The sequence below is a fragment of the Leopardus geoffroyi genome, chromosome A3 (assembly GCF_018350155.1).
Source record: "Leopardus geoffroyi isolate Oge1 chromosome A3, O.geoffroyi_Oge1_pat1.0, whole genome shotgun sequence".
Taxonomy (NCBI): Eukaryota; Metazoa; Chordata; class Mammalia; order Carnivora; family Felidae; genus Leopardus; species Leopardus geoffroyi.
In genome coordinates this window covers 133657534-133684110 of record NC_059336.1, presented here as the reverse complement: position 1 = coordinate 133684110, position 26577 = coordinate 133657534, and the positions used below count along the sequence as shown (strand labels likewise).

At 40.6% G+C, this 26577-nt stretch overlaps 1 protein-coding gene and 1 non-coding gene across 4 annotated transcripts in view; one reads left to right on the top strand and one right to left on the bottom strand.

Annotated features, from left to right (window-relative positions):
- The window catches only part of CPSF3 (cleavage and polyadenylation specific factor 3), a 39394-nt gene that overhangs the window by 10794 nt on the left and 2023 nt on the right, over nt 1–26577 (top strand). For 2 of the 3 annotated variants that reach the window (XM_045447781.1, XM_045447782.1), the window contains exons 8-17: nt 6153–6328; nt 7585–7743; nt 8653–8799; nt 11906–12058; nt 15394–15502; nt 16706–16804; nt 18188–18282; nt 19787–19874; nt 24517–24586; nt 25760–25856. In XM_045447781.1, coding sequence (XP_045303737.1) covers nt 6153–6328; nt 7585–7743; nt 8653–8799; nt 11906–12058; nt 15394–15502; nt 16706–16804; nt 18188–18282; nt 19787–19874; nt 24517–24586; nt 25760–25856 — 1193 coding nt within the window. The remainder of the gene's footprint in view (nt 1–6152; nt 6329–7584; nt 7744–8652; nt 8800–11905; nt 12059–15393; nt 15503–16705; nt 16805–18187; nt 18283–19786; nt 19875–24516; nt 24587–25759; nt 25857–26577) is intronic. The other variant, XR_006703869.1, reaches the window with a different exon arrangement.
- TRNAK-CUU lies at nt 25462–25534 on the bottom strand. The gene has a single exon. It is a non-coding gene; the product is annotated as a tRNA-Lys (tRNA).

The window sequence follows — 26577 nt, the reverse complement described above, 5'->3', positions numbered from 1 at the left end:
GCATGTGGACATATATAAAATATATATAATTGGACCAGTGGGCCTGGGTGGCTTTTGGTTAAGCGTCTGACCCTTGATCTCAGCTCAGGTCTTGATCTCAGGATCGTGAGTTCAAGCCCCACAGAGCCTACCTAAAAAAAAAAAAGAAAGAAAGAAAAAGGAAAAAATTAATTGGAATCAGAAGGTTAGAGTTCAGAACAGTATGTTCTCTGATCCTATTTAAAAATATACAAATAGGGCTGCCTGGCGGGCTAAGTTGGTGGAGCGTGAGACTTTTGATCTCGAGATTCTAAGTTCGATCCCCACGTTGGATGTATAGGTTACTTAAGACTAAAATCTTAAAAAACAGTACACCAGTGACTGGAAAGATGTTAAGCCTGCGTAATGAGAAAGTGGATGATTTCTTTTTTTATTTTCTGCTTTTCTCTACTTTGCAAATACTTCAATGAGCATGTATAAATTTTTGGGTACCACTCTTCGCATGTATTTGTATTTAACGATTCTAACTCAGACATTCTGTGGTGCTATTTGGGGAAAGCACTCTTCTTAAAGACTGAGCGCCTTGTGTGTAAAGAGCTTCAGTGCAAAGAACTAGAAATGGTCACATCAAGCTGTTGCTCTCAGCTCTCCCATCTCTAGGATGATGCGGATAAGTCTGGCCCTGTTACACTGACAAGGAAAACAAGGAAAAACGGAGTAAATGACCTCAGCTCGAAAGCTGATCTGTGAGAGAGATCAGACATAGTAGGACTGCATTTTCTGCGCCCTAAGCCAATCCAATGTTCTTTTGCTCCTTTTTTTCTTAATTTTTTTTTTAACGCTTATTTATTATTGAGAGAGCGAGAGAGAGCATGAGCAGGGGAGGGGCAGAGAGAGGAGGAGACACAGAATCCGAAGGAGGCTCCAGACTCTGAGCCCGATGTAGGACTCAAAAAAACCCGCGAGATCATGACCTGAGCCGAAATCGGACACTTAAGTGACTGAGCCACCCAGGCGCCCCTCTTGCTTCTTTTTTTTTTTTTTTCTAACTGCAAGTCAAATTTGCCCTCAGAAGTCTCGAACTAAAACGTCTCCATAACAAAGTAATTTGAAGAACAGGAGAAATTGGGAAGCTGAAGCCATGGCTGTTACCATCAAATTGGGTCACCAGATTCAGCACATAAAAATATAGGACACCCAGTTAAATTTTAACGTCAGAAAAATAATGAAGAATATTTTAGCACAAGTGTCTCAAAGATTTAGTAACCTATTTTTATACCGAAAATCTTGTGTTTTTTATCTGAAATTCAAGTTTAATTTGGCATTTGATAATTTTACCTGGCAAGTCTGCCATCAGAGCATATATTGCGATTCCTCCTCTATGCAATTGGTTGTTCCTTTTCCCCTAAATTCTCCCTTGTGATGTAGTATTAACAGAAAGAGGGCAGCCATTTGAATGAGTGGTTTCAAATCTCATCTGTGTTCTAGCCGTGTGACCTTGGGCAAGTTACTCAGCTTTTCTTTGATATTTAAAATGTATCCACAAAAATACACACACACACAAATAGGAGATGTGATGTGATCTTGGGATGCAGTAGGCAATGCAAGGTATTTGAGAAATAAAAGAGTATGTGAAAACTTAGGCAGCATTAAAATTTTTAATTTCACCAGTAAAAACATGAGCAGAATAAAGCAAAGGGCGAAGCAGGAAATATATTTGTAACCTACATGACAGAAGTCCCTGTCCTTATATAGAGTTTTTACTTATAAATCAAGTAGGAAAATACCTTTCCCACACTCTTCAACCTTTTTTCAGCCTCAGTTTCCTAATCTATAAGATAGAGATGAATTGTTTTAAAAATTAGAAATAATAAATGTAAATAGCATACTAGGCATTTAATGCATTTTCTAAATGCAGGTACACCTAGGAGAACAAATGATACCTTTTGACCATGCTACTCTTATAATATTTTGGGATTTAATGAGAGTTTTCTCGTAAAATGAGCCTTCCTTTAAAGATACATTGTATATGTTAGGGGCACCTGGGTGGCTCAGCGGTTGAGCGTCTGACTTTGGCTCAGGTCGTGATCTCGCAGTTCATGGGTTCAAGCTCCATGTTGGGCTCTGTGCTGACAGCTCAGAGCCTGGAGCCTGCTTCGGATTCTGTGTCTCCCTCTCTCTCTGCCCCTCCCCTGCTCATGCTCTGTCTCTGTCTCTCTCTCTCTTTCAGAAATAACCATTAAAAAAAAAAAAAAGAAACACAATTTGTAAGCATACATTGCCAACAGGTTTTGTTTATTTTTTTTAATGATTTGATGGTTTCTTTATTTTTTTTTAATTTTTTTAATGTTTATGTATTTTTGAGAGAGAGAGAAAAACAGAGTGTGAGCGCGGGAGGGGCAGAGGGAGAGACACAGAATCTGAAGCAGGCTCCAAGCTCTGAGCTGTCAGCACAGGGGCCCACGTGGGGCTCATGGGACTTGAACTCATGAGCCATAAGATCCTGACCTGAACTGAAGTCAGATTTTTTTTGAAGTCAGATTCTTAACCGACTGAGCCACCCAGATACCCCGACAGGTTTTGTTTATTATGAGAAGCTGTTTAGCAGCTTTTCAAAAAAATAGAGTTGTACAGTAATATTGTTTGTATGTGTTCAGAAACTATTTTAACTCTTTCGACAGTCCTGTTTTATAACTGGCAAAGTTTAACTACACAAAGTCTAATTTTGATATGTCTTTGAAATATTGAGAATACATTTTTATTTAAAATTGTCACAGGAGGGGCGCCTGGGTGGCGCAGTCGGTTGAGCGTCCGACTTCAGCCAGGTCACGATCTCGCGGTCCGTGAGTTCGAGCCCCGCGTCGGGCTCTGGGCTGATGGCTCAGAGCCTGGAGCCTGTTTCCGATTCTGTGTCTCCCTCTCTCTGCCCCTCCCCCGTTCATGCTCTGTCTCTCTCTGTCCCAAAAATAAATAAACGTTGAAAAAAATAAAATAAAATAAAATAAAATTGTCACAGGATTTAGTCTCGCTAAGGTAATAAGTTATGGTCTGTTACTCAGCGTAAACTTCTACTGAGTCATTTTTAAAAGCTTCCATGTCAGGGCACCCGGATGGCTCAGTCCGTTAAGCGCTGACTTTGGTTTCAGCTCAGATCGTGGTCTCCCTGTTAGTGAGTGTGAGTCCTGTGTCGTGCTCCCCGTGGAGCCCAGAGCCTGCTTGGGATTCTCAGTCTCTCCCTGTCTATCTGCCCCTCCCCGCCTTGTGCTTGCTGTCTCTCTCTCTCTCTCTCTCTCTCTCTCTCTCTCTCAAAATTAATTAATTAATTAATTAAAAAATAAAAGCTTCCATGGCTTGGGACTATGATCACAATCTTCTTTTTAGATCTTGCACTAGTATTCAGAAATAAGTTTTGATGTTGTAAGTTTAAGTTAGTAAGGACCAGGCTTATTTTTTTTGAACTCTTTAAAACAGTTATGTGCCACAAAATGAAAAGGCAACCTACTAAATGGGAGAAAATGTTTACAAATCATGCATCTGATAAAGGGTTAATATCCAAAATGTATGAAGAACTTACACAACTTAAAAAACGTGATTAAAAACGGGCAGAAGCCTGGAAGAAACATTTTTACAAAGAAGACATATAGATGGCCAACAGGCACATGAAAAGATACTCAGCATCACTAATCATCTAGGGAAATGCAAATCAGAACTACAGTGAGATACCATCTCATACCTGCCAGATTGTCTATTATCAAAAAGACAAACAAAGAAACAAAAAGATAAATGTTGGTCAGGATATAGAGAGAAGGAAACGGTCACACATTGTTGGTGGGAATGTGAATTGGTGCAGCCACTGAAAAACAGCATGGAGTTTCTTCAGAAAATTAAAAAAAGAACTACCATACCATCCAGCAGTTCCACTTCTGGTTTGTTTGGGTTTTTTTTAAGTTTATGTATTTATTTTAAGAGACAGAGTGTGGGAAGGGCAGAGAGAGAGAGGGAGAGAGAGAGAATCCCGAGCAAGCTCTGCACTTGTCAGCACAGAGCCTGATGCAGGGCTCGAACTCATGAACCAGGAGATCATGACCTGAGCCGAGATCAAGAGTCGGACACTGAACCGACTGAGCCACCAGGCACCCCTTCTACTTCTGGGTTTTTATCCGAAGAAAAGGAAAACACCAATTTAAAGACATATATGCACCCCTGTGCATTGCAGCATTATTTACAGTAGCTAAGACATGGAAATGCCCCTCGTGTTCATTGATGAACGAGTGGACAGGGAAGATGTGGCGCGCATACACAGTGGAGAATGTGACTCCACGTTAGAAAAGAACAAAGTCTTGCCATTTGCAACAACATGGATGGAACTGGAGGGTATTACATAGTGAAATAAGTCAGACAGAGAAAGACAAATACCATATGACTTCACTTACGTGTACAGTCTAAAAAATAAAATGGGTGCCTAGGTGGTTCAGTCCATTAAGTGTCTGACTCTTAATTTCAGCTCAGGTCACTATCTCAACAGTTAGTGAGTCTGAGCCCTTCATTGGGCTCTGCACTGACAGCGAGGAACCTGCTTGGGAATTCTCTCTCTCCCTCTCTCTCTGCCCCTCCTCTGCTTGAGCGCTCTCTCGAAATAAATGTGTTTTTTTAATCTTTTAAAAAATAATAAATAAACAAAGCCAAACAAACAGACTCATAGATACAGGAAACTGTTGGTTGCTGGAGGTGGGAGGGCTTAGGAGTCCAGCAAAATAGGTGAAGGGGATTAAGAGGTACAAACTCCCAGTTACAAGTAAGTTATGGAAATGTAACATACAGCATAGGAAATATGGTTAGTGATACTGTAATAATTTTGGCGACAGATGCTAGGTAGGGGATCATCTTGTAATGTATAAAAATATTGAATCACTGTGATGTACACCTGAAACTAATGGGATATGTCAATTATACTTTATACTTCAATTTGAAAGAAAAAAAGAAAAAAAGAAATGTTAGCCTAGCCGGGGCTGGGCACTTAGGAAACCTTCAGAGCCTGACAGTCCCTTCCCTTGCTCTATTGTAGCTTATGTACCTTGCATCAGAGCTAAAGCACAAGGGGGGCCAACATGTGTTGAATGAAGGGGCGTGCTTTCCAACCAGAGGCTGCATCCCAGGGCCTCGGGCCATCTGTTAGTATCAAATCCTAGCTCCCTGCATTCCAGTGCGTGATGTTGCGTCTTGGGCAAGTGGTTTGGTATTTCTGAGCTTCCGTTCCTTCTGTAAAATGTGGACTGTGCCCTCTGTGTGGTTGCAGACACCCTACGTGAGCCCTCTTCAGCACCCAGCGTAGAATCTGTGCTCAGGAAATAGCAGCTGCTGCTAGTGCAGCTAACTGTCCCCGCCACAGGACTACAGGGTCGCTAAGGGACACCAAGGGGCAGAAGTCGGAGTCTTGATTACAAGCAGCCTACAGCAGGCTGACTGACTAAAGCAGGAGGGAATGTACTGGAAGGTATTGGTGTCCCAGACTGTCCAGGAAAAATGGGAAGCAAGCCTGGAACAGGGCCCTTCCTGAAGGCAGGAGGCAAGATCCATTAGGAATGCGTCCCAGGAAGGAGTGCCCGCTACTTGTTACCTGGGTGTCCGCAGGCAGGGCCAAGCCTTGTGAGAGGCCTACCAGGTGCAGAGCCATGAGGACGAGGCCAACTGCGGGAGGGACCAGAAGGGACCCTGAGAGAGGAAGTGGACTGAAGGAAAACAAGCAAGGTCCAAGCCCAGCACCCCCACCCCTGTCTTTCCATCCCTGTGCATAGCAATGTCTTAAATGTGGCTTACCCTTAAGCAGGGTAATAATTACTGCAGACATAGCCGACATGTTGAACAAATTGTTGTGTGCTCGTAATTACAAATTGCATTTCTAACACTCCAGGGGGTTCCAAACCTTGATAGCTTTGCTGTTAACACATAAATTAGTGATTTGTGGAAATTGCAAGAGAAGGATGTATAGAGTTTTTTTATTTCTATAAATACAGACATAAATCTATAGATACAGATTTATATACATATTTAAATGTTTTGATTTATTTCTTGGATGTCTGAATTTCTTTAAATTAATTACATGTATCACTTATTATTTGAACTATTTATCCCACATAACAAAATGAAATTTGTTTCTGATGAAATCTCTCTAGACGAGTACTGGCAGAATCACCCAGAACTCCATGATATTCCCATATACTACGCGTCGTCTTTGGCCAAGAAGTGCATGGCAGTGTACCAGACGTACGTAAATGCCATGAACGACAAAATCCGCAAACAGATCAACATCAACAATCCCTTTGTGTTCAAGCACATCAGTAACCTCAAGGTGAGTGCTGAGGAAGAGGAAGGACCGGTAAACACAGAGAAGTCGATAGCACATTGATTCCGGGGCCGAGTCCTTTTGGCTGAGGTCTCGCCTTTTCTGTAGCAGGCACCATTTTCCTGCAGGAAAACAAAATTTAGCAACTGGCATTCTCCTCTGCTTAAATCTTGCCAGTCGTTCCAAGTCTCCATTGGTTCTCAGTATTTACTATTGCTGAATAAGTTAGTCTCCCTGCCATAGAAACAGAAAGTCTTGATGAGAAAAATATCTTATGTTACGTCTTAACGTTTTTCTGTCCTTCCTCAAACCTAATCGTCTTTTTGATTTGCACTGCAAATTCCATGTATGAACATTTTCATATGTTTACTTTTCTAGAGCATTCAATAAAAGCTGATTTTCTTTAGTTAAAAAATGTTGTTTTAAAAATATATTGTTTTATTGGGGTGCCTGGGTGACTCAGTTGGTTAAGTGTCCAACTTTGGCTCAGGTCATGATCTCATGATTTGTGAGTTCGAGCCCCACGTCAGGCTCTGTGCTGACAGCTTGGAGCCTGGAACCTGCTTCGGTTCTGTGTCTCCTTCTCTCTCTGCCCCTCCCCGACTTGTGCTCTGTCTCTCTATGTCTCTCAAAAAATAAATAAATGTAAAAAAAAATTTTTTTAAATATTTATGTTGTTTTATTAAAGTTAATGCTATACTCTTAATAAAATAATGCCCCAAATAATTCAAGTGCTAGAAGTCATCTTCCAGTTGTAAGTGGGCTCTGTCCATAAAGTATTATTTTTTTGAGTTAATTGCTTAAGAACTAGAGCCAAGTTTTCCCTGGAAACAATGTTAAACTTTTTGGTTAGATTTTTTAGGCCAGCTCAAAATATTTGTGAAGTATGCAAAGCCATTGTGAGTGGGAAAGTTCTTTTGGAATTCTCTCTTGGGCAGATAGAAAGCCATTTGACTCTTACTTTTTTCCTGCCTGCCCTCTAGGCAATGAAAATGGTCCTATAATAGCCCATTAACTACCAGTAGAAGGTTTAGAAGGACAGAGTGAACTAACTGCTTCTTATCACTTTGTTTTCCTTTCATTCCTAGCTTCAGTTGTTTAGGAACTGAGAAATTAGACTTAAAATGTTTGCTCGTCTCCGAGGTCCTTACAGTAGTGTGATCAATCTTTTCACCTACCTTTTCGTTATTCTTGAAAAATAAGGACAGCCTTGCCAAACCCTGGTGCTTAGCACGCTTTTACCATTCCTTTTTCTCTCTTAGAGCATGGATCATTTTGATGACATTGGTCCCAGTGTCGTCATGGCCTCCCCGGGCATGATGCAAAGTGGCTTATCCAGAGAGCTCTTTGAAAGCTGGTGCACGGATAAGAGGAACGGCGTCATTATAGCAGGGTACTGTGTAGAAGGGACACTTGCCAAGGTCAGCTATGAGACCACTGTGTCATTCCTAATCAGAATTGCCAAGGTGGCACGTTAAAGTCTGAGAGGCACTTAATCTTGTTGCAGTAAAAAGTGTGGAAGGGAACCTAGTTGAGACCAACAAAAACATGAATACCCTCATTCACTGAAGAAGTTTACTAATATGTATTCTCTTGAAAAGCCGTAGAAGGTGTTTGGGTTGATTGCCCTTCTTCCTAACGATGCAGAATGGTTGATGTTAGCTCTTCGGGACGTACACATTGTGGGAAGTACGTGCAGAACTTTAGAAACAGTTTCTGAACATCCAAGCATCACATTCTCTTACCCCTGTTATCTATATAACTTGTCTTATTTCTTAAAATACGTTGTGATTCCCGGGGCACCTGGGTGACTCAGTGGGTTGAATGTCCAGCTCTTGGTTTTGGCTCAGGTCATGATCTCACAGTTCATGAGTTCGAGTCCCGCATCCATCTGTGCTGATGGCACGAGCCTGCTTGGGATTCTTTCTCTCAGAATAAATGAATAAATGTTTAAAAAATAAAATAAAACTGACTTCCAGAATAGAAGCACATCTGTTTGAAAAGCGACTTTACCAAGCAAGAGAATAATTGGGAATACAAGTTTGGCTTGTATTGTACAATTGTACAAGTTAACAATTGTCACTTCCAGTATTTCAAGTACATTGAAATTTAGTTAACCTGCCTGCTTTCCTGATTAAATATTTGCTTGCTCAAGAAAATAAGTATTTGATATTTACTAAGTCGCTATTATAGAATGATTTTTGTGCTAAAGGTCCTAAATTTAATGTAAGAGTTTATGGCTGCAGTAAAAAATAGAAAATGTCCCTTTTCTTTTCTGACTGGGTAGTTTATTTGTTTTGCTTTTTTTAATTTTTCTTTCTTTTTCACAGCATATCATGTCTGAACCAGAAGAAATCACTACCATGTCTGGACAGAAGTTACCGCTGAAAATGTCTGTTGATTACATTTCTTTCTCTGCTCACACAGATTACCAACAAACCAGTGAATTTATCCGTGCTTTGAAACCGCCTCATGTGGTTAGTCTATGAATTTGATTTCTAACATTAAAGGGGAAAGAAACATACCCAAGAAACTGTAGCAGCTGGTTTTCAGGTCAAACACTGCTTGTCGCTAAGGTAGCCTTTCAACAGAGCACTTTTGCTTGTACTTGGATCTGACCTCTCCAGCTCCCCTTTGAGTTAGGCAAGCTGTGCACTGTAATTTTCTCCACTTACCTGAGGTCACTTATCAGATCCACCAGATCCAGACCCAGTGCTCTTTCTGTCCCTTTCTGTTGCCTCCCCAGTAACTTAAGAGCACAGGCTTTGCAGTATGCTGGTTTTGAATCCCCGTTCTATCCCTTACTTGCTGTGTAACCCTGGGCAAATTACTTATCCTCTCTGCACCCCATTTGTAAATAGGGATAACAATGCCTCCTCAGGTTATTGTGAGGAAGGAGTGAGAGAACATATATATCTAAAGCATCTAAAATGGTGCCTGGCATGTAGTAAATGCTTAATAAGATGGAAAGAAGGGAAAGACAAGTCATGTAATGGTAGAAATTAAAGATCCAAATAGATACGAAATGTATTACATAGCTCCTTACTGATGTGCTTTGTTTATATTTTTAAGTTTCACGTGATTATGAAAACAATTATATTTTGGTGGGACTAGGGAGGGGATAAGAGGGAAAAGCTAAAAAAAACATGTATTTTTAATCAACAGAACACTCAGGGAATATGTGTCTGGGAAACAGATGAAGTGCCCTTTCTGAATGTATTTGCAAGTAGTTAGAGGAAATAGCCTTCTGCTAATTTTTTTCCTTAAGTTTTTTTTTTTTTTTTTTTATCGTGGCAAAATATATATAACATAAAACTTGTAATTTTAACCATTTTTTAAGTGTACAATTCAGTGGCATTAATTACATTCACAGTATTGTACAGCCATCACCACTATCTATTTCTAAAACTTTTTCATCACCCCAAAAAGAAATTGTACCTATTAAGCAAAAATTTTCCATTTCCTCCTCCCCAGCCCCAGGTAACCTCTAATGAACTTCGTCAATTTGCCTATTCTAGATATTTCGTGTCAGTGAAATCATATAAAATATATATAATATGTCCAAGGTTCATCTGATCGTAACATGTATCAGAACTTCATTCCTCTGTGTGGATGAAAATAACAGTCCGTCGTGTGTAGATACCACATTTTGTCTGCACATCTGCCAGTGAACACATAATGCCAGAGTGAACATGGGCCTGTAAGAATCTGAGTCGCTGTTTTCTGTTCCTTTGCACATACACCAAAGAGTGTAATCACTGGACCACGTGTTGTTAACTTTTTGAGGAATCACTAACCCTTCCCGTAGCGGCCTCACCATTTTACTTTCCCCCCAGCAGTGCACAAGGATGCCGGTTAGCCCATATCCATGCCAACACTTGCTAGTTGCCTTTGTTTAATTATAGTCGTTCTAGTAAGTGTGAAGTGGTATCTCATTGTGGTTTTGATTTTCACTTCCTAACGACTGATGATGTTGAGCATCCCTTCATGTGCTTTTTTGTTCGTTTTTGAGTCCTTTCTAGCATGGTAGTCCTCACAGGTATTTTCCCATTGGTCCTTACTTAGGAAGCAGATTCTCGGGTGGGGAAAAATCCCTCCTTTTTAACATCATGAACGGTCGAATTGAGCTACAGCACAGGCTCCTTACAGGTGTTTCCTAGCGTATGTGGTTTATGGATATTCCCCCCACATTTTAAAGCCAGGGAGGGAGTGTTGTACTGCCCTTTCTCTCTGGTGTCACCACCTCATCTTCAGGCCATTTCATTGCTCTTCAGGCTCTCTCTCTGCTGACAGTTAAAATTCCTGGATTCAACTCGATGCTTACCTTCCTTCAGTAACCAGGTCAGCAAAAGTATATCTGCATGATAATGTAACAATAGTGTTAGTAGTAATAATGAGCAACAGCTATCAGTTATTATTTACCACGTGCCAGGTACTGTACTCATGTTTTAAGTAACCTCTGGCCCAGCGTGGGGCTTGAACTCTCAACCCTGAGATCAGGAGTTGCGTGCTCTACCGACTGAGCCACCCCGGCACCCCTGTACTCATGTTTTACGTGCATCAACTTGCTTACTCCTCACAACCAACAACTGGTTATAGATGAGAATACCGAGATGTTACGTAACTTGCTCAAGTTTACGGAGCTAGTAAGTGTTCGAAGAGCCGGGCGTTGTGTTTAAGCAGCCAGGCCTCGAAGCCTGGGCTCTTTGCTAGGTCTAGTAGTGATGCCGGGTTGGCTTCTGTTAGCCCAGGCAGCAATCTATAGATTAAGGATGATCTGTCTTGTAAAATATAGGTTATAAAAGTGAATAGGAAGAGACTGGTATCTGATGCAATTGTCGTCAATACCCCTCAAACACAATTTCATTTGGTTCTGAAATATTTTATTTGGTATTACTATAATAAACAGAAGAAAATATCAAAGGTCTTTGTTATCCCCTATAAAAAGCTTCTTTAGAAAGCCTTGTATTAAGATGGGGTACCTGGGTGGCTCAGTAAAACATCCAACTCTTGATTTCGGTTCAGGTCATGATCTCCTGGTTTGTGAGTTGGAGCCCTGCATTGGGCTCTGTGCTGACAGTGCAGAGCCTGCTTGGGATTTTTTCTCTCTCTCAAAATAAGTCAACTTAAAAAAAAAAAACAAAACAGGCTTGTATTAAGAAAGGTAAAGAAAACTATGGATGTTTTCTTCATTAGTAGGAGTGGCAATAGTTTCATACAGGAATCATGTATCTAAAGCTGGTAGAAGCTGTGGAGTTTACAGAAGTCACGTGGTCCAGCCCTTTGCAGTTGAGTACGGAAGTCTAGAAAAAGTCCAGCTTCCACAAAGTTGTATGTCTTGTTAGTGGCAAAAAACTGAAGTTGAAGTTTCTTTACTCTCTCTTAAAATAGTTCCACTTCAGGATTTTTAAGGCCAAACAGAATGAAAATACCTATACAAGTTTGATTGACTGGAGATCCTTCAAAGTAGTTCAGCTTAATACTTTCGAGTATATGTGTTTCAATATTTAAGTCAGATAGCGGCCATCATTAACCCACACTAAGAGTGTTTCCCTGTGCTCTCTGAAAATTCATTCTGTGTAGATTTTAGTCCATGGAGAACAAAATGAAATGGCCAGATTGAAAGCAGCCCTGATTCGAGAATATGAAGATAATGATGAAGTTCACATAGAGGTTCATAATCCTCGGAATACAGAAGCTGTGACCTTGAATTTCAGAGGAGAAAAGCTAGCCAAGGTAAAAGGTTGTGGTTTCTAATCTTACCCAGGTCTTTTCTAAAGGGAAATATATACTTAAAAATACAGCCTTCTTTTAATCAAAGCAAGATAATGTGCTTAATGATGATTTCTGTTTACTTAGTATACTATAAGAAGTTTCTCCTGGGGTCACCTGGGTGGCTCAGTTGGTTAAGCGTCTGATTTCAACTCAGGTCGTGATCTCATGGTTTATGAGTTCAAGCCCTGCCTTGGGCTCTGTGCTGACAGCCTGGAGCTTGGAGCCTGCTTCAGATTCTGTAACTCCCTCTCTCTCTGCCCCTCCCCTGCTCATAATCCGTGTCTGTCTGTCTGTCTGTCTGTCTCGCTCTCTCTCTCTCTCAAAAATAAACATTTAAAAAAATAAAATTAAATATATTTTTTTAAAAAAAAAAAGAATTTTATCTTGGGGTGCCTGAGTGGCTCAGTCATTTGAGCGTCCAACTCTTGATTTGGGCTCAGGTCATGACTTCGTGGGATTGAGCCCCGAGTCGGGCTCCGCACTGATGGTTGGAGCCTGCTTGGGATTCTCTCTCTCCCTCTTTCTCCCCTCTGCCCCTCCCCTTGCTCACTCGCTCACTCTCTCTCTCTCTCTCTCAAAATAAATAAGCATTTAAAAAAAAGGAACTGAAGGAATTGTTTCCTTATGCTCTTTTAGGTCTTCTTCTGATTCTTCTAGTTCATTTCTTCACATAGAAACTTTTCAAGTACGTTAGATCTTAATGCAGTTGAGTTTGATAGCTTTTTAAACCACATCTCCACTTCCTTTTCATTCCTGTAACTGAGGAAGGAAATTCATTACTGTTTTATTACTACATCTCATACAGTATAATGTCTACTGGTCCTTCTCCCAGAGAATGTAAAGATAGATAGGTCTGTGTCTTTAAACATATGTGGTATGATGGAACTTACAAAAATTTGTCCTTTTTTGATGTTGAAATATAGTATTTTCAGAATTTAAAAATAGTTAAAGGGGCACCTGGGTGACTCAGTTAAGCGTTCAATTATTGATTTCTGCTCAGGTCATGATCTCATGGTTCATGAGTTCAAGCCCTGAGTCAGGATGTGCACTGACAGCACAGGGCCTGCTTGGGATTCTCGGTTAGCCTCTTTCTGCCCCTCCCTGCTCACCCTCTATCTCTGTCTCTTAAAATAAATAAACATTTAAAAAGATAAATAAAATCGTTAAAAATCTTACCTGAGACTTCAGAGCAATACTATAAGGTATCCACATTTGTGCCTCCTGTGAAGATTTTTTTTTCTTTTAAATGTTTATTTATTTTTGAGAGAGAAAGAGTGTGTGTGAGCAGGGGAGGGGCTGAGAAAGAGGGGGACAGAGGATTTGAAGCCAATTCTGTGCTGACAGCAGAGAGCCCGATGCGGGGCTTGAACTCACAAACTGTGAGATTATGACCTGAGCCAAAGTTGGACGTTTAACCAACTGAGCCACCCAGGCACCCCTTCTGTTAAGATTTTTTTTAAGATACTTCTAAGGGAAACTTTTTAATGATTTATCTGAAGTTTTAAATATCAGACATGTATTAATGAGCAAATTTACAGCAATTCTTTTAATATATAATGAGCCAGATATAAGAAGGCTAATTGATGAATATCCTTCCTTGCAGTTGAGTTTGAGGGGGGAAAAAAGTTAGGACGTGAGGCTTTTGTTGCCAGAGAAGAACAGAGGGTTGTATTGACTCCTGTTCACAAAACTTTTTAATGGAAGCAATCTTATACCTATAGGAAAATGTATTCAGTTGGCAATCTAAGAGCTGATTTCCCAGATTCTGCTGGTTGAGATGGAGGGAGAAGAGGTTTTATAGTCAGACTATTTAGGAGAAGCGGAGTTGAACAAAAATAAGCTGTTTTCTTTACCGCTGGACTTTTCAGAGTTTTATTATGCCATTATGCATTATAAATCTTCAAGAAATACAGTACGCAGCATTTTAAAAAGTTTTAACTACAGAACTGGGAACACAGTATAGATATGTATATCACTTATATATAACTTGTGTATATGCATAGAGAAACTGTTGTCAGTACCTGTTTCTTTGTACAGGTATCGATATACCAAATATAGCTTTGTATTAGAATGTGGTTCTGTTATTTCAGCCATAGGTGTGGTTACTTAAAATCATTAGCTCTAGTTTTTTTCTCTGAAGTGGCAGTCACTTTACTTACGGTGAAGTCTTTTATGGCAGCCATCCTCAACCATGCAAAACCGAAACTAAGAAGTAGGTGAAGGGAAGCAGATCCACAAAGAACTATCAAAAAAGCCATCCACCTTGTACACGTGTCAGGCCAGCCAGTTGTATGTATGTTAATAAATCAGCACATTGGAAACCACGCGCTCGGCACAGCGGGCGAAGTCGGAGGAATCCTCGGTGTCTCGGTCTTGCTCTCTGAGGTGCTCGTGTGCAGGCAGACAAGCTCACCCAGCTTCTCGGCATCTGGGCCATCCCTGTATTTAAGACCGGTCTCCTGGGGACAGTGCTCCTTTCATTACCTCACCAGCACTTAAGGGAAAAGTCACCCTGACAAATCATCTGACGTAGAGCTTTGTCCCCTCATACAGTTATAAGAGCAAACACTGTTATCACTGCCTGGCTGCTCGTTGTCCTTACTTGATGAGAGGAAACAAGTATGAAATACACTGGCTTTTTCCTCTTTGGGTTCACTTATTAGTAGCGAAGACCAGTTACATTTAAGAAAGTTGGGTTTCATGCTTGTAAGGTATTTGGTTTTGTTAGTTTTTGAGCAATCATTACTTTCTTTTAAAAATTCTTGCCCCTTGGTCGTAGGAGTTCTTCAACACCTGTCTTTATGGACAGATATTGGCAAGATCTTATCTTTATTGACCTCTCTATCCAAAGATGCTCCTCCTCTGCTAGTGTTGAGCCTAGTATAGACTTGCACCTTTGCATGAGGGAGCTCACCGTGTACGAGGCCTAAGCCAGCGTGCAGGAGCACGTACATTTCTGGCCTGCACCTGCAGCCTTCCCACCACACTACAACTGTTGACAGCTTTCTGAGGCCCCAGCACCTATACGTTTACTTGGTTGCTGAACTGATTGGAACTGAACTGAACCTAGCTCTTCTTGCCAGATCTGCCCCGTGACTCTTGCCTTTGGTCTCTTGGTGGCTCTGTTCCTGTCCTCATCATAGACCTATATAACATTTTTTATTTTTCATGTTAAAATTCATGTCATTTTCATGGTTCACGTGTCAGATGGTCATCATTGTGATTGAATATCTAAATAATTGCATTTTCCAAGATTCTGTTTTTTTCAAGTTTTTTGTGTTTTTTTTTAATAATAGGTCATGGGCTTTTTAGCAGACAAAAAACCAGAACAAGGCCAGCGGGTCTCAGGAATACTTGTTAAAAGAAACTTTAATTATCACATACTTTCTCCTTGTGACCTCTCCAGTAAGTATACTATTAAACATCAAATATCAGTTATTTGAATATTGAAAGAAAATCTGTGAAAACTTTTCATACCAATGGCCAAATCTTAAGTAGCAGCCAAATAATAAAATAGAAATTGATGATTAATGATCCACATAGTTTTATGGGGAAAAAAAAAAATCTTCCTTGAACCACTTAAATGTTTGAATTCTTTGCAAAATAACTTTTTTCTTAATTGGGAACATAAGTTGACCTCTAAGACAGGTTGACTGCTCCTGCTGACCCTTTACAAGCCTGTTTTCCACCTTTTACAGTGGAGTCCTGGTACTTTTGTTTTCTAACGTAAACTTGAATGCCCCCCCCCCACCCCACCCCCGACACACACACGCATTTTGGTCTTTGTGACCTATAGTTGTACGTTCCTTGCTGGGCCTTTATGTCGTGTGCCTGTGTAAATGCTGAGCCATCACTGCTTTCACAGTAAATACGGTATTACTATCTTCAATAACGGTGCTCAGTTTTATGCAGATAGCCATAACAGAGTATGAGCACCTTATGAAGGAGGAAGAAATAGCAGTGTTTAGGGATTCATCTGAGCTGGGCCAGCTGTCCGCTTCTAGCCCATCACACAGTGGAGTGTAACTTGTTCTCTATCCAGCGGTTAGTGGATCTTACTCTGTGCCAGGCTCTGTGCCAGGCGTTGGAGGACTAAAGGTATGCTACAGAGCATGGTGCCAGCCCCTGGAAGGCTGTCTAGGGAGAGGCGCAGCCTTGTCAAGAGCTAGTCCCAGCACTGATGGGTGACAGAGAGGTGCATGGTAAGTGCATGAGGAGAGAACGGACCCAGACAAGTCGGAACAAGTTTTGCAAACCAGGTAGCCCTTGTGGCAGGTGGTGAAGGATTGCCGGGGTTGCCTGGCCCAGAAGAAAGCAGAGGACAGCTGGTGCCCTGGCTCGGAGATCTCCAGGGACCTGATTTTTTGAGGGCAGTGAGGCTGCTTTCTTACGGCTGAAGCAGAAGCTAACTAGTGGGGGGTGGCTGTGGGGAGTTAAGGGGGGAATGTAGGGCAGGAACCAATTAAGGAGCGTCTTCTAAGCTTTCTCAAAAATAAGTTCTCCTTTACTTTGCTTTAATTTCTCTCTACTCGTGTATGTGTTTACAGGCTCTATTTTCTGCGACCAGTATTGTTACTTAAAGTGTATCTATTCTCATTTCCTCTTCAGATTATACTGACTTGGCCATGAGCACTGTGAAACAGACCCAAGCCATTCCGTATACTGGTCCTTTTAATTTGCTCTATTACCAGCTACAGAAGTTGACAGGTGGGTATTTATTGAAATTCACCTAATTGTTTTCTGCTTTTGAGTAAGAGAAGTATATACCCAGGAAAGGAGACGGTTGCATTTGGGTTATTGTCTCAGAATTGCACAGATGTTATTTGCACTTCACTTGGACATGTTATCACCTTTGGGTAAATTTTTGAAAATATACTCCTAAGTTTCTTTAATTGCATTATACTTCTTAGCTTTGATCCACTGAAAATTCTAAAAATATCAGTAACCTTTGCTGCTCATGTTTAAAATCCCCTTTAGTTTACTCTTCTAAATTTCATCTATCTCTTTGTTCAGTGAAAATAGGTTTTCTGGTTCCATCAGTACCAGTCTATACGGCAGGTTTTAGAGGAACACACGAACACTGGCCAAAGGCCAATAAAACAGTAAACCTATTCTGTTTTCATATTAGATCATTTGAGTTAGATTTTTATGTATTAACATAATGAGAGGCAATGACTAAGTTAAAAGGCGTGGATGCCCTCTAATAAGCGGGAACACTTTAATTTTTTTTCTATAATTTTTTTTTTAATGTTTATTTATTATATTTGAGAGACAGCACAAGTAGCGAAGGGGCAGAGAGAGGAGGAGACACAGAATCTGAAGCAGGATCCAGGCTCTGAGCTATCAGCACAGAGCCCAGTGCGGGGCTCAAACCCACAAGCTGTGAGATCATGACCTGAGCCGAAGTCTGACACTCAACAGACTGAGCCACCCAGGCACCCCAAAGCGGGAACAATTTAAATTACTTTCTGTTAATGTGCTCTTCATTATTCAAATAGCAAAATATTACTATAAAATAAATCAGTAGAAAGAAAATCTTTTTTTGCTTCATCTTCACATGAGAATTACAGGTCATAACATAGAAAGTTAATAAAATATGTCCGAGTTAATTCTTAATTAAGAGGTGACTGGGAGGACCAGAAAAGCCTCCTCTTAGACAATAGAATTTCCCTAAAGAATGATTAAGCTTATGAAGACAGAAGGAAGAAGTGACTATTGGCAGTAGTTGACTAGTCTCATGTCAGATTTTAAGATACTAGTGGAGTATTAAGACGCTAGTGGCTAAATCTCTTATGTAAACACAGATATTTAACAATCACCAAAGTTTGCAACTGATAAGATGTTTCTTGTTCAGGTAAATCCTGCCTCATTAGATGAATTTTTAGAATACATGTTGAGATCTTTCAGTTGCTGTAAGCAATCAACATAAAACTTACTTAGTTATTTGAAATCTCACTATTCAAATGAGTAATTAATTTTTTCATTGTGAATCAGATTTATTTCAGCTATCTCTATAAACAAAGGAACAATGATGCCTCTGGAAGATTATCAGAAAATTATATACATCTTAATATTACTTCCTTTTTTCAGGTGATGTGGAAGAATTAGAAATTCAAGAAAAACCTGCTCTGAAAGTATTCAAAAATATTACTGTAATACAGGAACCAGGAATGGTGGTATTAGAAGTAAGATAAGATCATTTACCTAAACAAAGAGGGGAAAAAAGTTTTAGGACTTCACATATAATTGTAGAGAAAATTTGTTCTTAAGAAAAAAATTACTGGAAAATATATACATGCATGTTTTTTTTCCAAGACCAGCTTTAAATATGACCTCGCTGGGCATTTTCTATGTAGTTCTAGTAACATAAAAACTAGTATTAAATTAAGGCTTAATATTTAACATGTGTAGTGAGTATAGGTCTCTCAGATGAGAAGTTTCAGCTAATTTTGTGTGATGGCCCTGAATGTCTTCAGTTACATCAGAACATCCGACATTCTCAAGAGAAAAATCAAATTGTTACGTTGAAACAAATAGACTTGTCATGTTAACACTTTTAAGACAGTGGAATTTTGAAAATTCAAATAAGCAATATTAAAATGACCCAAATACACAAAGGCTGGAAACCACTGAATGTGGTTTCTACTATTGGAATTTTAAATTCCTACAGGTGGAATTTGGAACCCAGACACCAAATTAATTTGATGGTTGATTTTGATAGCTTGGCATCTGTCCAGTTCAAAGAAGGACTTTTAGAGTGAATCCTCGAACTGAATGATCCAGGGAGGTGCCTGGTTTCGTTCTCTGCCTCAGGGAGAATTGCATGTAAATTTCCCAGCTAGATGGTGCGCTATTTTGTTCATACACATTATTTTTTAAAACTAAAAAAGATCTGCCAACTCGGGTTCCACTGCAGTTCTAGGATTTAAGTTGAAATTTGATTCATAAAGATGAAAGTAACTGAAGAAAGTGTCAGAAGGAGTAGTTGTCTATAACACGATGTCAGACACAATAATACATAAACATTACTGCCGTAGGAAAGGGAAAAATTATTAGAGATGTTCATTTAGCTCTTTCTACTAAATGCTGTACTTGTATTCCCTGGAATTAACATGTCCAACAGCGTCTCAGAGAAAGGTTTTCAAGTGCCTCACAACGCTTGTAAAAGCGCTTTTTGAAAAGCTAACAGGTAGGGAAGGCACGTGTTCCTGAAGTAATTCACCTGCTCTCTCCCTGGCCTGGCAGGTCTGGAAAACTATCTTGGAACACCCACCCAGCATGTGCCCAAGTGTCAGGGTCCTAGGCTTCGGCTTCGTGTGAGAAACAAAAGTACATGTTTAAAGATACTACCCTGTGCCGGCACTGGGTGTGCTTCTGAAACACGGTGCTTAGGGCTCGGCCTGCTGCCAGCAGTCCCCACCGGTCACCTCACACCAGTGACCTCTGTGAGACGAAGGTGCTGGGTAGGAGGATTAAATGAGGGAATGCATATCAGGCCCCTGCCGCAGAGGAAGTGCTCAGGACATGTTACTATTGTTATTAGTAGGACATTAGAGAAGTCCCGCATTATTAGTTTTAGGAAACAACTAGTTAATGTCAGTGAAAATGCTAGAAACAGAAGTCCCATATGTACAGTCTTTTGTGGTTAGCTGTATTCCTACCTTCCTAATTCTGCCTTTTGCTTCCCAGTGGTTAGCAAACCCTTCCAACGATATGTATGCGGATACAGTAACAACCGTGATCCTGGAAGTTCAGTCAAACCCGAAAATCAGGAAAGGTATAACATTATTTCATTTTTATCAATTAATTCTTTGGCTTCTCCCGTGGTCTGTGAACTAAAAAGCAGAAGACAGAGTCCTAGAACTTGAAACCTGATTTTCCCCTTCCTGTCACCTTTAAGATATAATATATGTATAACAATGCAGATTACTAATATTTTACTTTCTGTTTTGGGTCTTGTGCTATTGCCAAAATTCTGGTGGCCATGAACACAAAGATAAAATTCCTTAGTAATAGTCCTCTTAAAAACAGTTTCACAGAAATTCCAAAGTATTGCTAAATTGAGCCAGCATGTCTAATAAAAAATAATGCGGCCTTATACGTATTTAGTAAAACTTGTTGAACTGAATGGAATCTCTCTATAGGGCAATTTTGCAACCACTTTTTGTTTTCTTGGTACGTAGCAACTTTCAGTCAAAGAAAGATATCTTTGTGTTAGTAAAGATACCTTTGTGTTATTTCTTCATAGTTTTATTCTGTTTTATACATAAATCAATATTAAACATGTCTTAAGGTATGCATCATTGGCCTAGAAAGTAGCCCTTTCTGCTACTATGGGAGGAAGTCACCCTGAAGAATTTCAGGGGCCAGCCTGAAATAAAGGCCAGCCTGTACCCCTCTCCTAGCCTCAGATCTTGTTCTCTGATAGAATAGTTCTCTTTCTTAAAATAAAAAAATAAAAAATAAATAAAAAATGGGTTAGTAGTATTTGATTTCAGAAGGAAAAAATGTTTAGCTGAATAGTTCATAATGCATCTTCTTATAACAACTAAATTCGGGAATGAATAAATACCTAGACAAGTGTAAATTACTCATCTGAGGTAAGCATTTGAATTTGAGTAACACTAAAAATTTCAATTTGGGCACCACTGATCATGTGTTTTAATTGAATCAATGGGTAATGGATCCCCCTGTGTGCACCTAATGTGGGGGAGGGAGCTGTGTGTTTATACAGGCCACAGGAGAACATCCAGCTCGGATTCTCACAGGATGCTCATTCAGCGTCCCAGTCTCTGCCCTGGAGCACAAAACACGCCCAGGCCAGAACAGTTTTAAAGGCAGTGGTCAGTTTTCTCTTATTTGACGGTTTTACGTTTTGCTTATCTTAGGTGATACAAATGTAAAGGACGAAGTGCAGGGTGGGGGGGTGTATAGGAGGGGGGACCTTTTACAGAGGCCACCACTAATTAGTGGCACAGCAGTTAGGAGCAGCGGAACAAGGGACGGAGCGAAGCGCAGGGGACAAGAACCCAAGGATTACACGCGGGGTTTTTCGTGGGCGCACCTTTCTGTGTTGATGCCCACTTTGCTGAGAACACGGCCGGGCTTCGTATTTCCCGTCTGTGTTGTAGGGAAGGAACATGTGAGCCATCCTAGACCGGTCTGACCTCACAGCAGGTATTTTTCTTAGTGCTCTGATCCAGCATGAAAATGCACCCTCACTCTGATTGATGGTCGTTGAGTCAGAAGTAACTATTATTAGTGATCCATTTTCAGTAACAATAATTATATAAACATTTCTCCCTAAAGTTAGCCTCTGGGCATTTCAGCAGAGATTCATTGCAGACAAGTAGGAATAGGTTTTTTTCCATGAGTTTCTTGTGCTAAATTAGCTGGCTGGCCTATTTTCCCTCGTTCTTCCCTACTTTGTGTTACATGAAAAGGATACTATTTTCTTCTGGAGTAGTGAGGTGCTTGCATATTCATTTGACACATACTGATTGAGCTCAGCCTTCTGTTTGGCAGGTATTGTTCTAGGTGCTTCAGGTACAGCAAACAAAGCAGATTGTTATGCTTTAGGAGCGGACATGTTAGCGCTGGGGCAGCCTCACGGGGTTTGGAGTGGGGGCAGACGTGTAGGGTTCTGTGGGCCATTTGAAGGACTTTGGACTTGTAGTCTGAGTAAAGTGTAATACCGTAATACTGAGTAATACTGTAAGGTTTTTAAAGGATTGCTGTGGTGCTCGTTGAGACGAGATTGGGGAGGGCAAGTAAGAAAGCAGATGTTTCAGGTTGGAGCTCCTGTGGCCCTGCAGGTAGGAGGTGGCACTCCGGGGAGGGTGGGAGTGGTGCTGGTGGCAGAAAGTGGTTGGATCCTGGAGATACGTCGAAGGTCAAGCCAGCAGTATTTCCTGCTGGGTTAGATACAGAGGGTGAGAGAAAACAGATGAATTTTAAAGAGAGAAGACAGTGACCCAAGGAGTGACTCAGGGAATGATACCTTAGCATGGAGCCCTGCTGTCACCCTCAGGGCTAAGTGACAGGGTTTACTAGGTAGTACTTGCTTCTTCAGAATCTGGAAAATATTACAAGGACTGACACACTCCCTCTTTTCCTTTGCTGCACATGGGGCAGTCAAGGACGTTCATTCTGTACGTTTCTTGTGGCAAGAATTGACTTTGTCGTATCCAAACATGGTATTTTAACGTGTTAGAGCACAGTCAACAAGTAAGGCCCACAAGCCACGTCCAGCCCTCCACCTGTTTTTATGAAGTTTTATTGAAACAGCAATGCCCGTTTGTTTACATACCGACTAGTGCTGCTCTTTGAGCGGCCACAGCAGAGTTGAGTAGTTACAGCAGAGACCATGTGGTTCACAAAGCCTAAAACACGATCTGGCCATTTCCAGAAGTTTGCCAAGTCTATTTGAGAGGCAGCTTCTGTGAACAGTCTGATTCTGTGTTGCTAGCATTTCGCTCCCCTTTAACTTCTTAGCCTGTTGACACTTGGGTTCAGATTCTGGAAACTTGTATTTGTGTCTGTGTGTGTGTGTTTAGCCCCGACTTCAATTTCTGTATCCCTTCTCACTGAGGACGAGGATGCACAGCAAAGCTTATTTTTCAAAATATATTATTTTATGTTCTTACATTCCATTACATTCTTCTGCACCTGTGTCCTGTTTTGACACACACACTACTAAGGGCAGTTATACGTGTATAACTATGATTTCACATTATACACAGTGTAATCTTAGGTGTCTGAGGAGCTTATTAAATATTAGTAATAAATATGCAAATATACATACATGTGCACTCACGTTTTCGAAAGTTTCTTTTAATAGTTTCATGGCTTAAATATTTTTAATACTGTCTTTTATGAGATTTTACATGTCAGTTAAGTGCTTATATGATACTTAATAGAATTGATCATAATTGAAGTATAAAGTTTTATTATATAGCTTTCTAGGCTGGCATCTGGTTTGTTGTATATTTAGTTAAAACTCATGAAACCGTTTCATCACAAGGAAAAAAAAACTTTTGTGACTGTGTGTTGTGATGGACGGTTAACTACACTTACCGTGATCATTTTGCTATGTATACCAGTATCAAATCATTATGTTGTATATCTGAAACTCCTATAATGTTCTATGTCAATGAGATCTACATTTTTTTAAATATTTATTTTGAGAGAGAGAGAGAGCACAAGCAGGAAAAGGGTAGAGAGAGAGAATCCCAAGCAGGGTCCACACCATCAGCACGGAGCCCGACACGGGGCTCAATCCCACGAACTGTGAGATCATGACCTGAGCTGAAACCAAGAGTTGGACGCTTAACCGACTGAGCCACCCAGACAACCCGATATCTACATTTTTTAAAAAGGAAAAAGACTCATGAGTTAAAATTATTCAGAGTTATTATCGTCTGACTTATAGAGTAATTTAGAAGAAATGACAATTTGACTCTTCCAGAGAGTAGATTCACCACAGTCAACTTTAAAACATTTACATCACTCCACAAAGAGACACCGTATCTCTAGCTATAATCCCCCAAACAACCACTAATCTACTTTCTGTCTCTATGGATTTGCCTCTTCTGGACACTTCACGTAAATAGAATTCTAACACATGGGTTTTTGTGACCGGCTTCTTTCACTTAGCATAATGCTGTCAAGGTTCATCGCTGTAGCATGAATCAGTCTTCACTCCTTTTTATGGCAAAATAACTTTGTAAGGAACGGCCAGATAGTTCTGTACTGTTTTCTTGCTGGTGATAGTCTGGGAGATGGTTATGTCCCTGGGCACACTTGAAACTCCAGATCATCTTCCTGAACCATCAGATTGTTTTGGGAAGGGGAAGCTAAGTAATCTGACAAGTCATTTTATTTCATTCCATTTCTTAAAGATTGTTTTCTTCAAAGTAATCTCTACACACAGTGTGTGGCTCGAACTTATAACCCTGAGATCAAGAGTCACACGTTCCACCAACTGAGCCAGCCAGGTACCCCCTAATTGGCAAATGATTTTAAATACTAATTTTAGTAAAATCATTACAGGTGCATTATATATAGTACAGTGCTAAATTTGTATAATGTTTTAGGTAAAGCAAAAACTTCAGAGATCTCTGAGCATGGATGTGCCCCTAGAACTCCTGGAGTCACGATTTCACTTCAGTCACAAAGGAAATGTGGAAAAGTTTGAGAAACATTACAAATAAAATTCGAAATCATCTTAAATGTCATTTTGTGGTTCTTTGTTTAACAGGAACAAAAAAGCAGTTTGCCGCAGCAGGTAGATGGAGTGTTGGTCACTTGAAGGATTCCATAGTTAATTACCTTATCAATAACTGTGTTCAGATTACTGGCTCAGGAATTCTTTTAAATAAGAATTTGGAAATTGAACTCTTGCTTTCTTTTCCCCCCAGGTGCAGTACAGAAGGTTTCTAAAAAATTAGAAATGCACGTTTATAGCAAAAGGTTGGAGATCATGCTCCAGTAAGTGTTGCCCCAATTATTGCCCCACAAGGGTGAGCAAGGCAGAGGGCGGGGAGGAGGCAGCTGGCATTTAGTTCTGACTCACTGATGGTTGTGAGGCTCAGACAGGTTACTTGACCGCTCTGGATGTCTGAGTTTGTGTCTGTTACGTGGCTTGAACTGCATCCTTCCAGCTAAACACTCTAGCCAGTTCCAGATACCTTTGACCTCTGTGGTCCGCCATTTCTGTTATAGTTGACGAAGATTTGCTGACTGCCTTTTCTTGCCTGTGTCCAGCCTGCTGATTGGACTGCTGTTGCAGGAGCCCCTGTAACTGATGGGGACAGATGTGCAAATTAATGATTAAACTGTAGCTCCTTGAGGGGCGCCTGGGTGGCTGTTAAGTGTCTGACTCTTGATTTCAGCTCAGGTCATGATCCCAGGGTCGTGGGATTGAGCTCCGAGGTGTGCATGGAGCCTGCTTAAGATTCTCTGTGTCCCTCTCTCTGTCTCTGTCTCTGTCTCTGTCTCTCTCCCTCTCCTTCTCTTTCTCCCCCTCCCCCTCCCTTCTTCCCCACTCGTGCGTGCTCTCTTATTCTCTAAAATAAAACAAACAAAAAACTGTAGCTTCTCAATGACAGAGGCGGTGTCTTAGTGACTTCTGTCACTAGGAAGATGACACACAAAAGATGCTCAGTGAATAGTTTGACTCCGAGGCTTCTGGAACTGATTCAAAGGGGCAGACAGCCTGTGGACTTGTGAGCCACTTCACCTAGATGCCTGGATTTGAATACCGGCTCTGCTGCTTTCCAGCCTCGGGGCTTCAGATCCCTTCCATGGGTCTTGTTTTCCTTCTGTGTAGAAGGAGCTTCTTACTAAGATTTAAGTAAGCTCTTGGCCCAACATGGGGCTTGAACTCATGGCCCTGAGATCAAGAGTCACATGCTCTACCGACTGAGCCAGTCAGGCACCCCTGAAGCAAGCATTCTTAATGATAGCTGTGGATTTTACTCATTTTATAAAATTAACAAAATACATGAAGTTGCATCAAGTACATCTCAGGAATAGATAGAAGTCGTCTACTTTGGAATTAGGGGCTATTTTCAATATTATTTTTCCCTCAGTATATGAAAGTGTACTTGACTTATTTGTAAATGTACTTTGTACTAATGTTGCATCTTTGTTTGTCTTAAGGGACATATTTGGAGAAGACTGTGTAAGTGTAAAAGACGGTTCCATTCTCAGTGTCACAGTGGATGGAAAAACTGCTAATATAAACCTGGAGACACGGGTATGTAACTGCTCCTTCCTACACATCAAGACATTTGGGAAAGAAAGCGAGAACAAAAATGATCTGGTCTCACACCAGACAGCACACTTTTCCATTCTGACATGTCCTTCCAGATTTTTCCTACATATGCTTTTCACAGGCTGGGTTTATGTTACTGTACGTAAAGTCATACGTTCTTGCTTTTTCTTTTATTTATTTTTTAATTATTTTTTAAGCAATCTCGACACATAGTGCAGGGCTCGAACCCACAACTTCAAGCGCGATCGGAAGTGGGGTGCTCTTCCGGCTGAGCCAGGCGGGCACCCCACTTTATTGCTTCTTTCCCATCCTCTCTTAAGTGTTCTTGCGTGGCACTGCACAGCACACGTCGGTATGTGTATATTCCCCCATTGTCTTCCTGTTCCACGAGAGGCCTGAATCCACCCCGGCATTTTCTCTAGTTTGGCATCCGGTTGATTTTAGATTTTTTCAGAGAAGCCGCTCTCTGGTTTGCACCAGCAAGATCCAAGTGGCTGTTCCAGACAATAGGATTCGAGCCTGCTCTAGTCTCACACCACAGATCCCACATAAGTATTCCACAAGCATAAATGAATAAGTATATCTTCCTTGCGGGCTTGGTTTTGAAGATTAAAACCGTTCTAAGCAAATAACATGTTTTAAATTTCTTTTATGTTCTGTAACTATACAGATGCTTTGAGGAGACACTAAGTTTATCTTACCC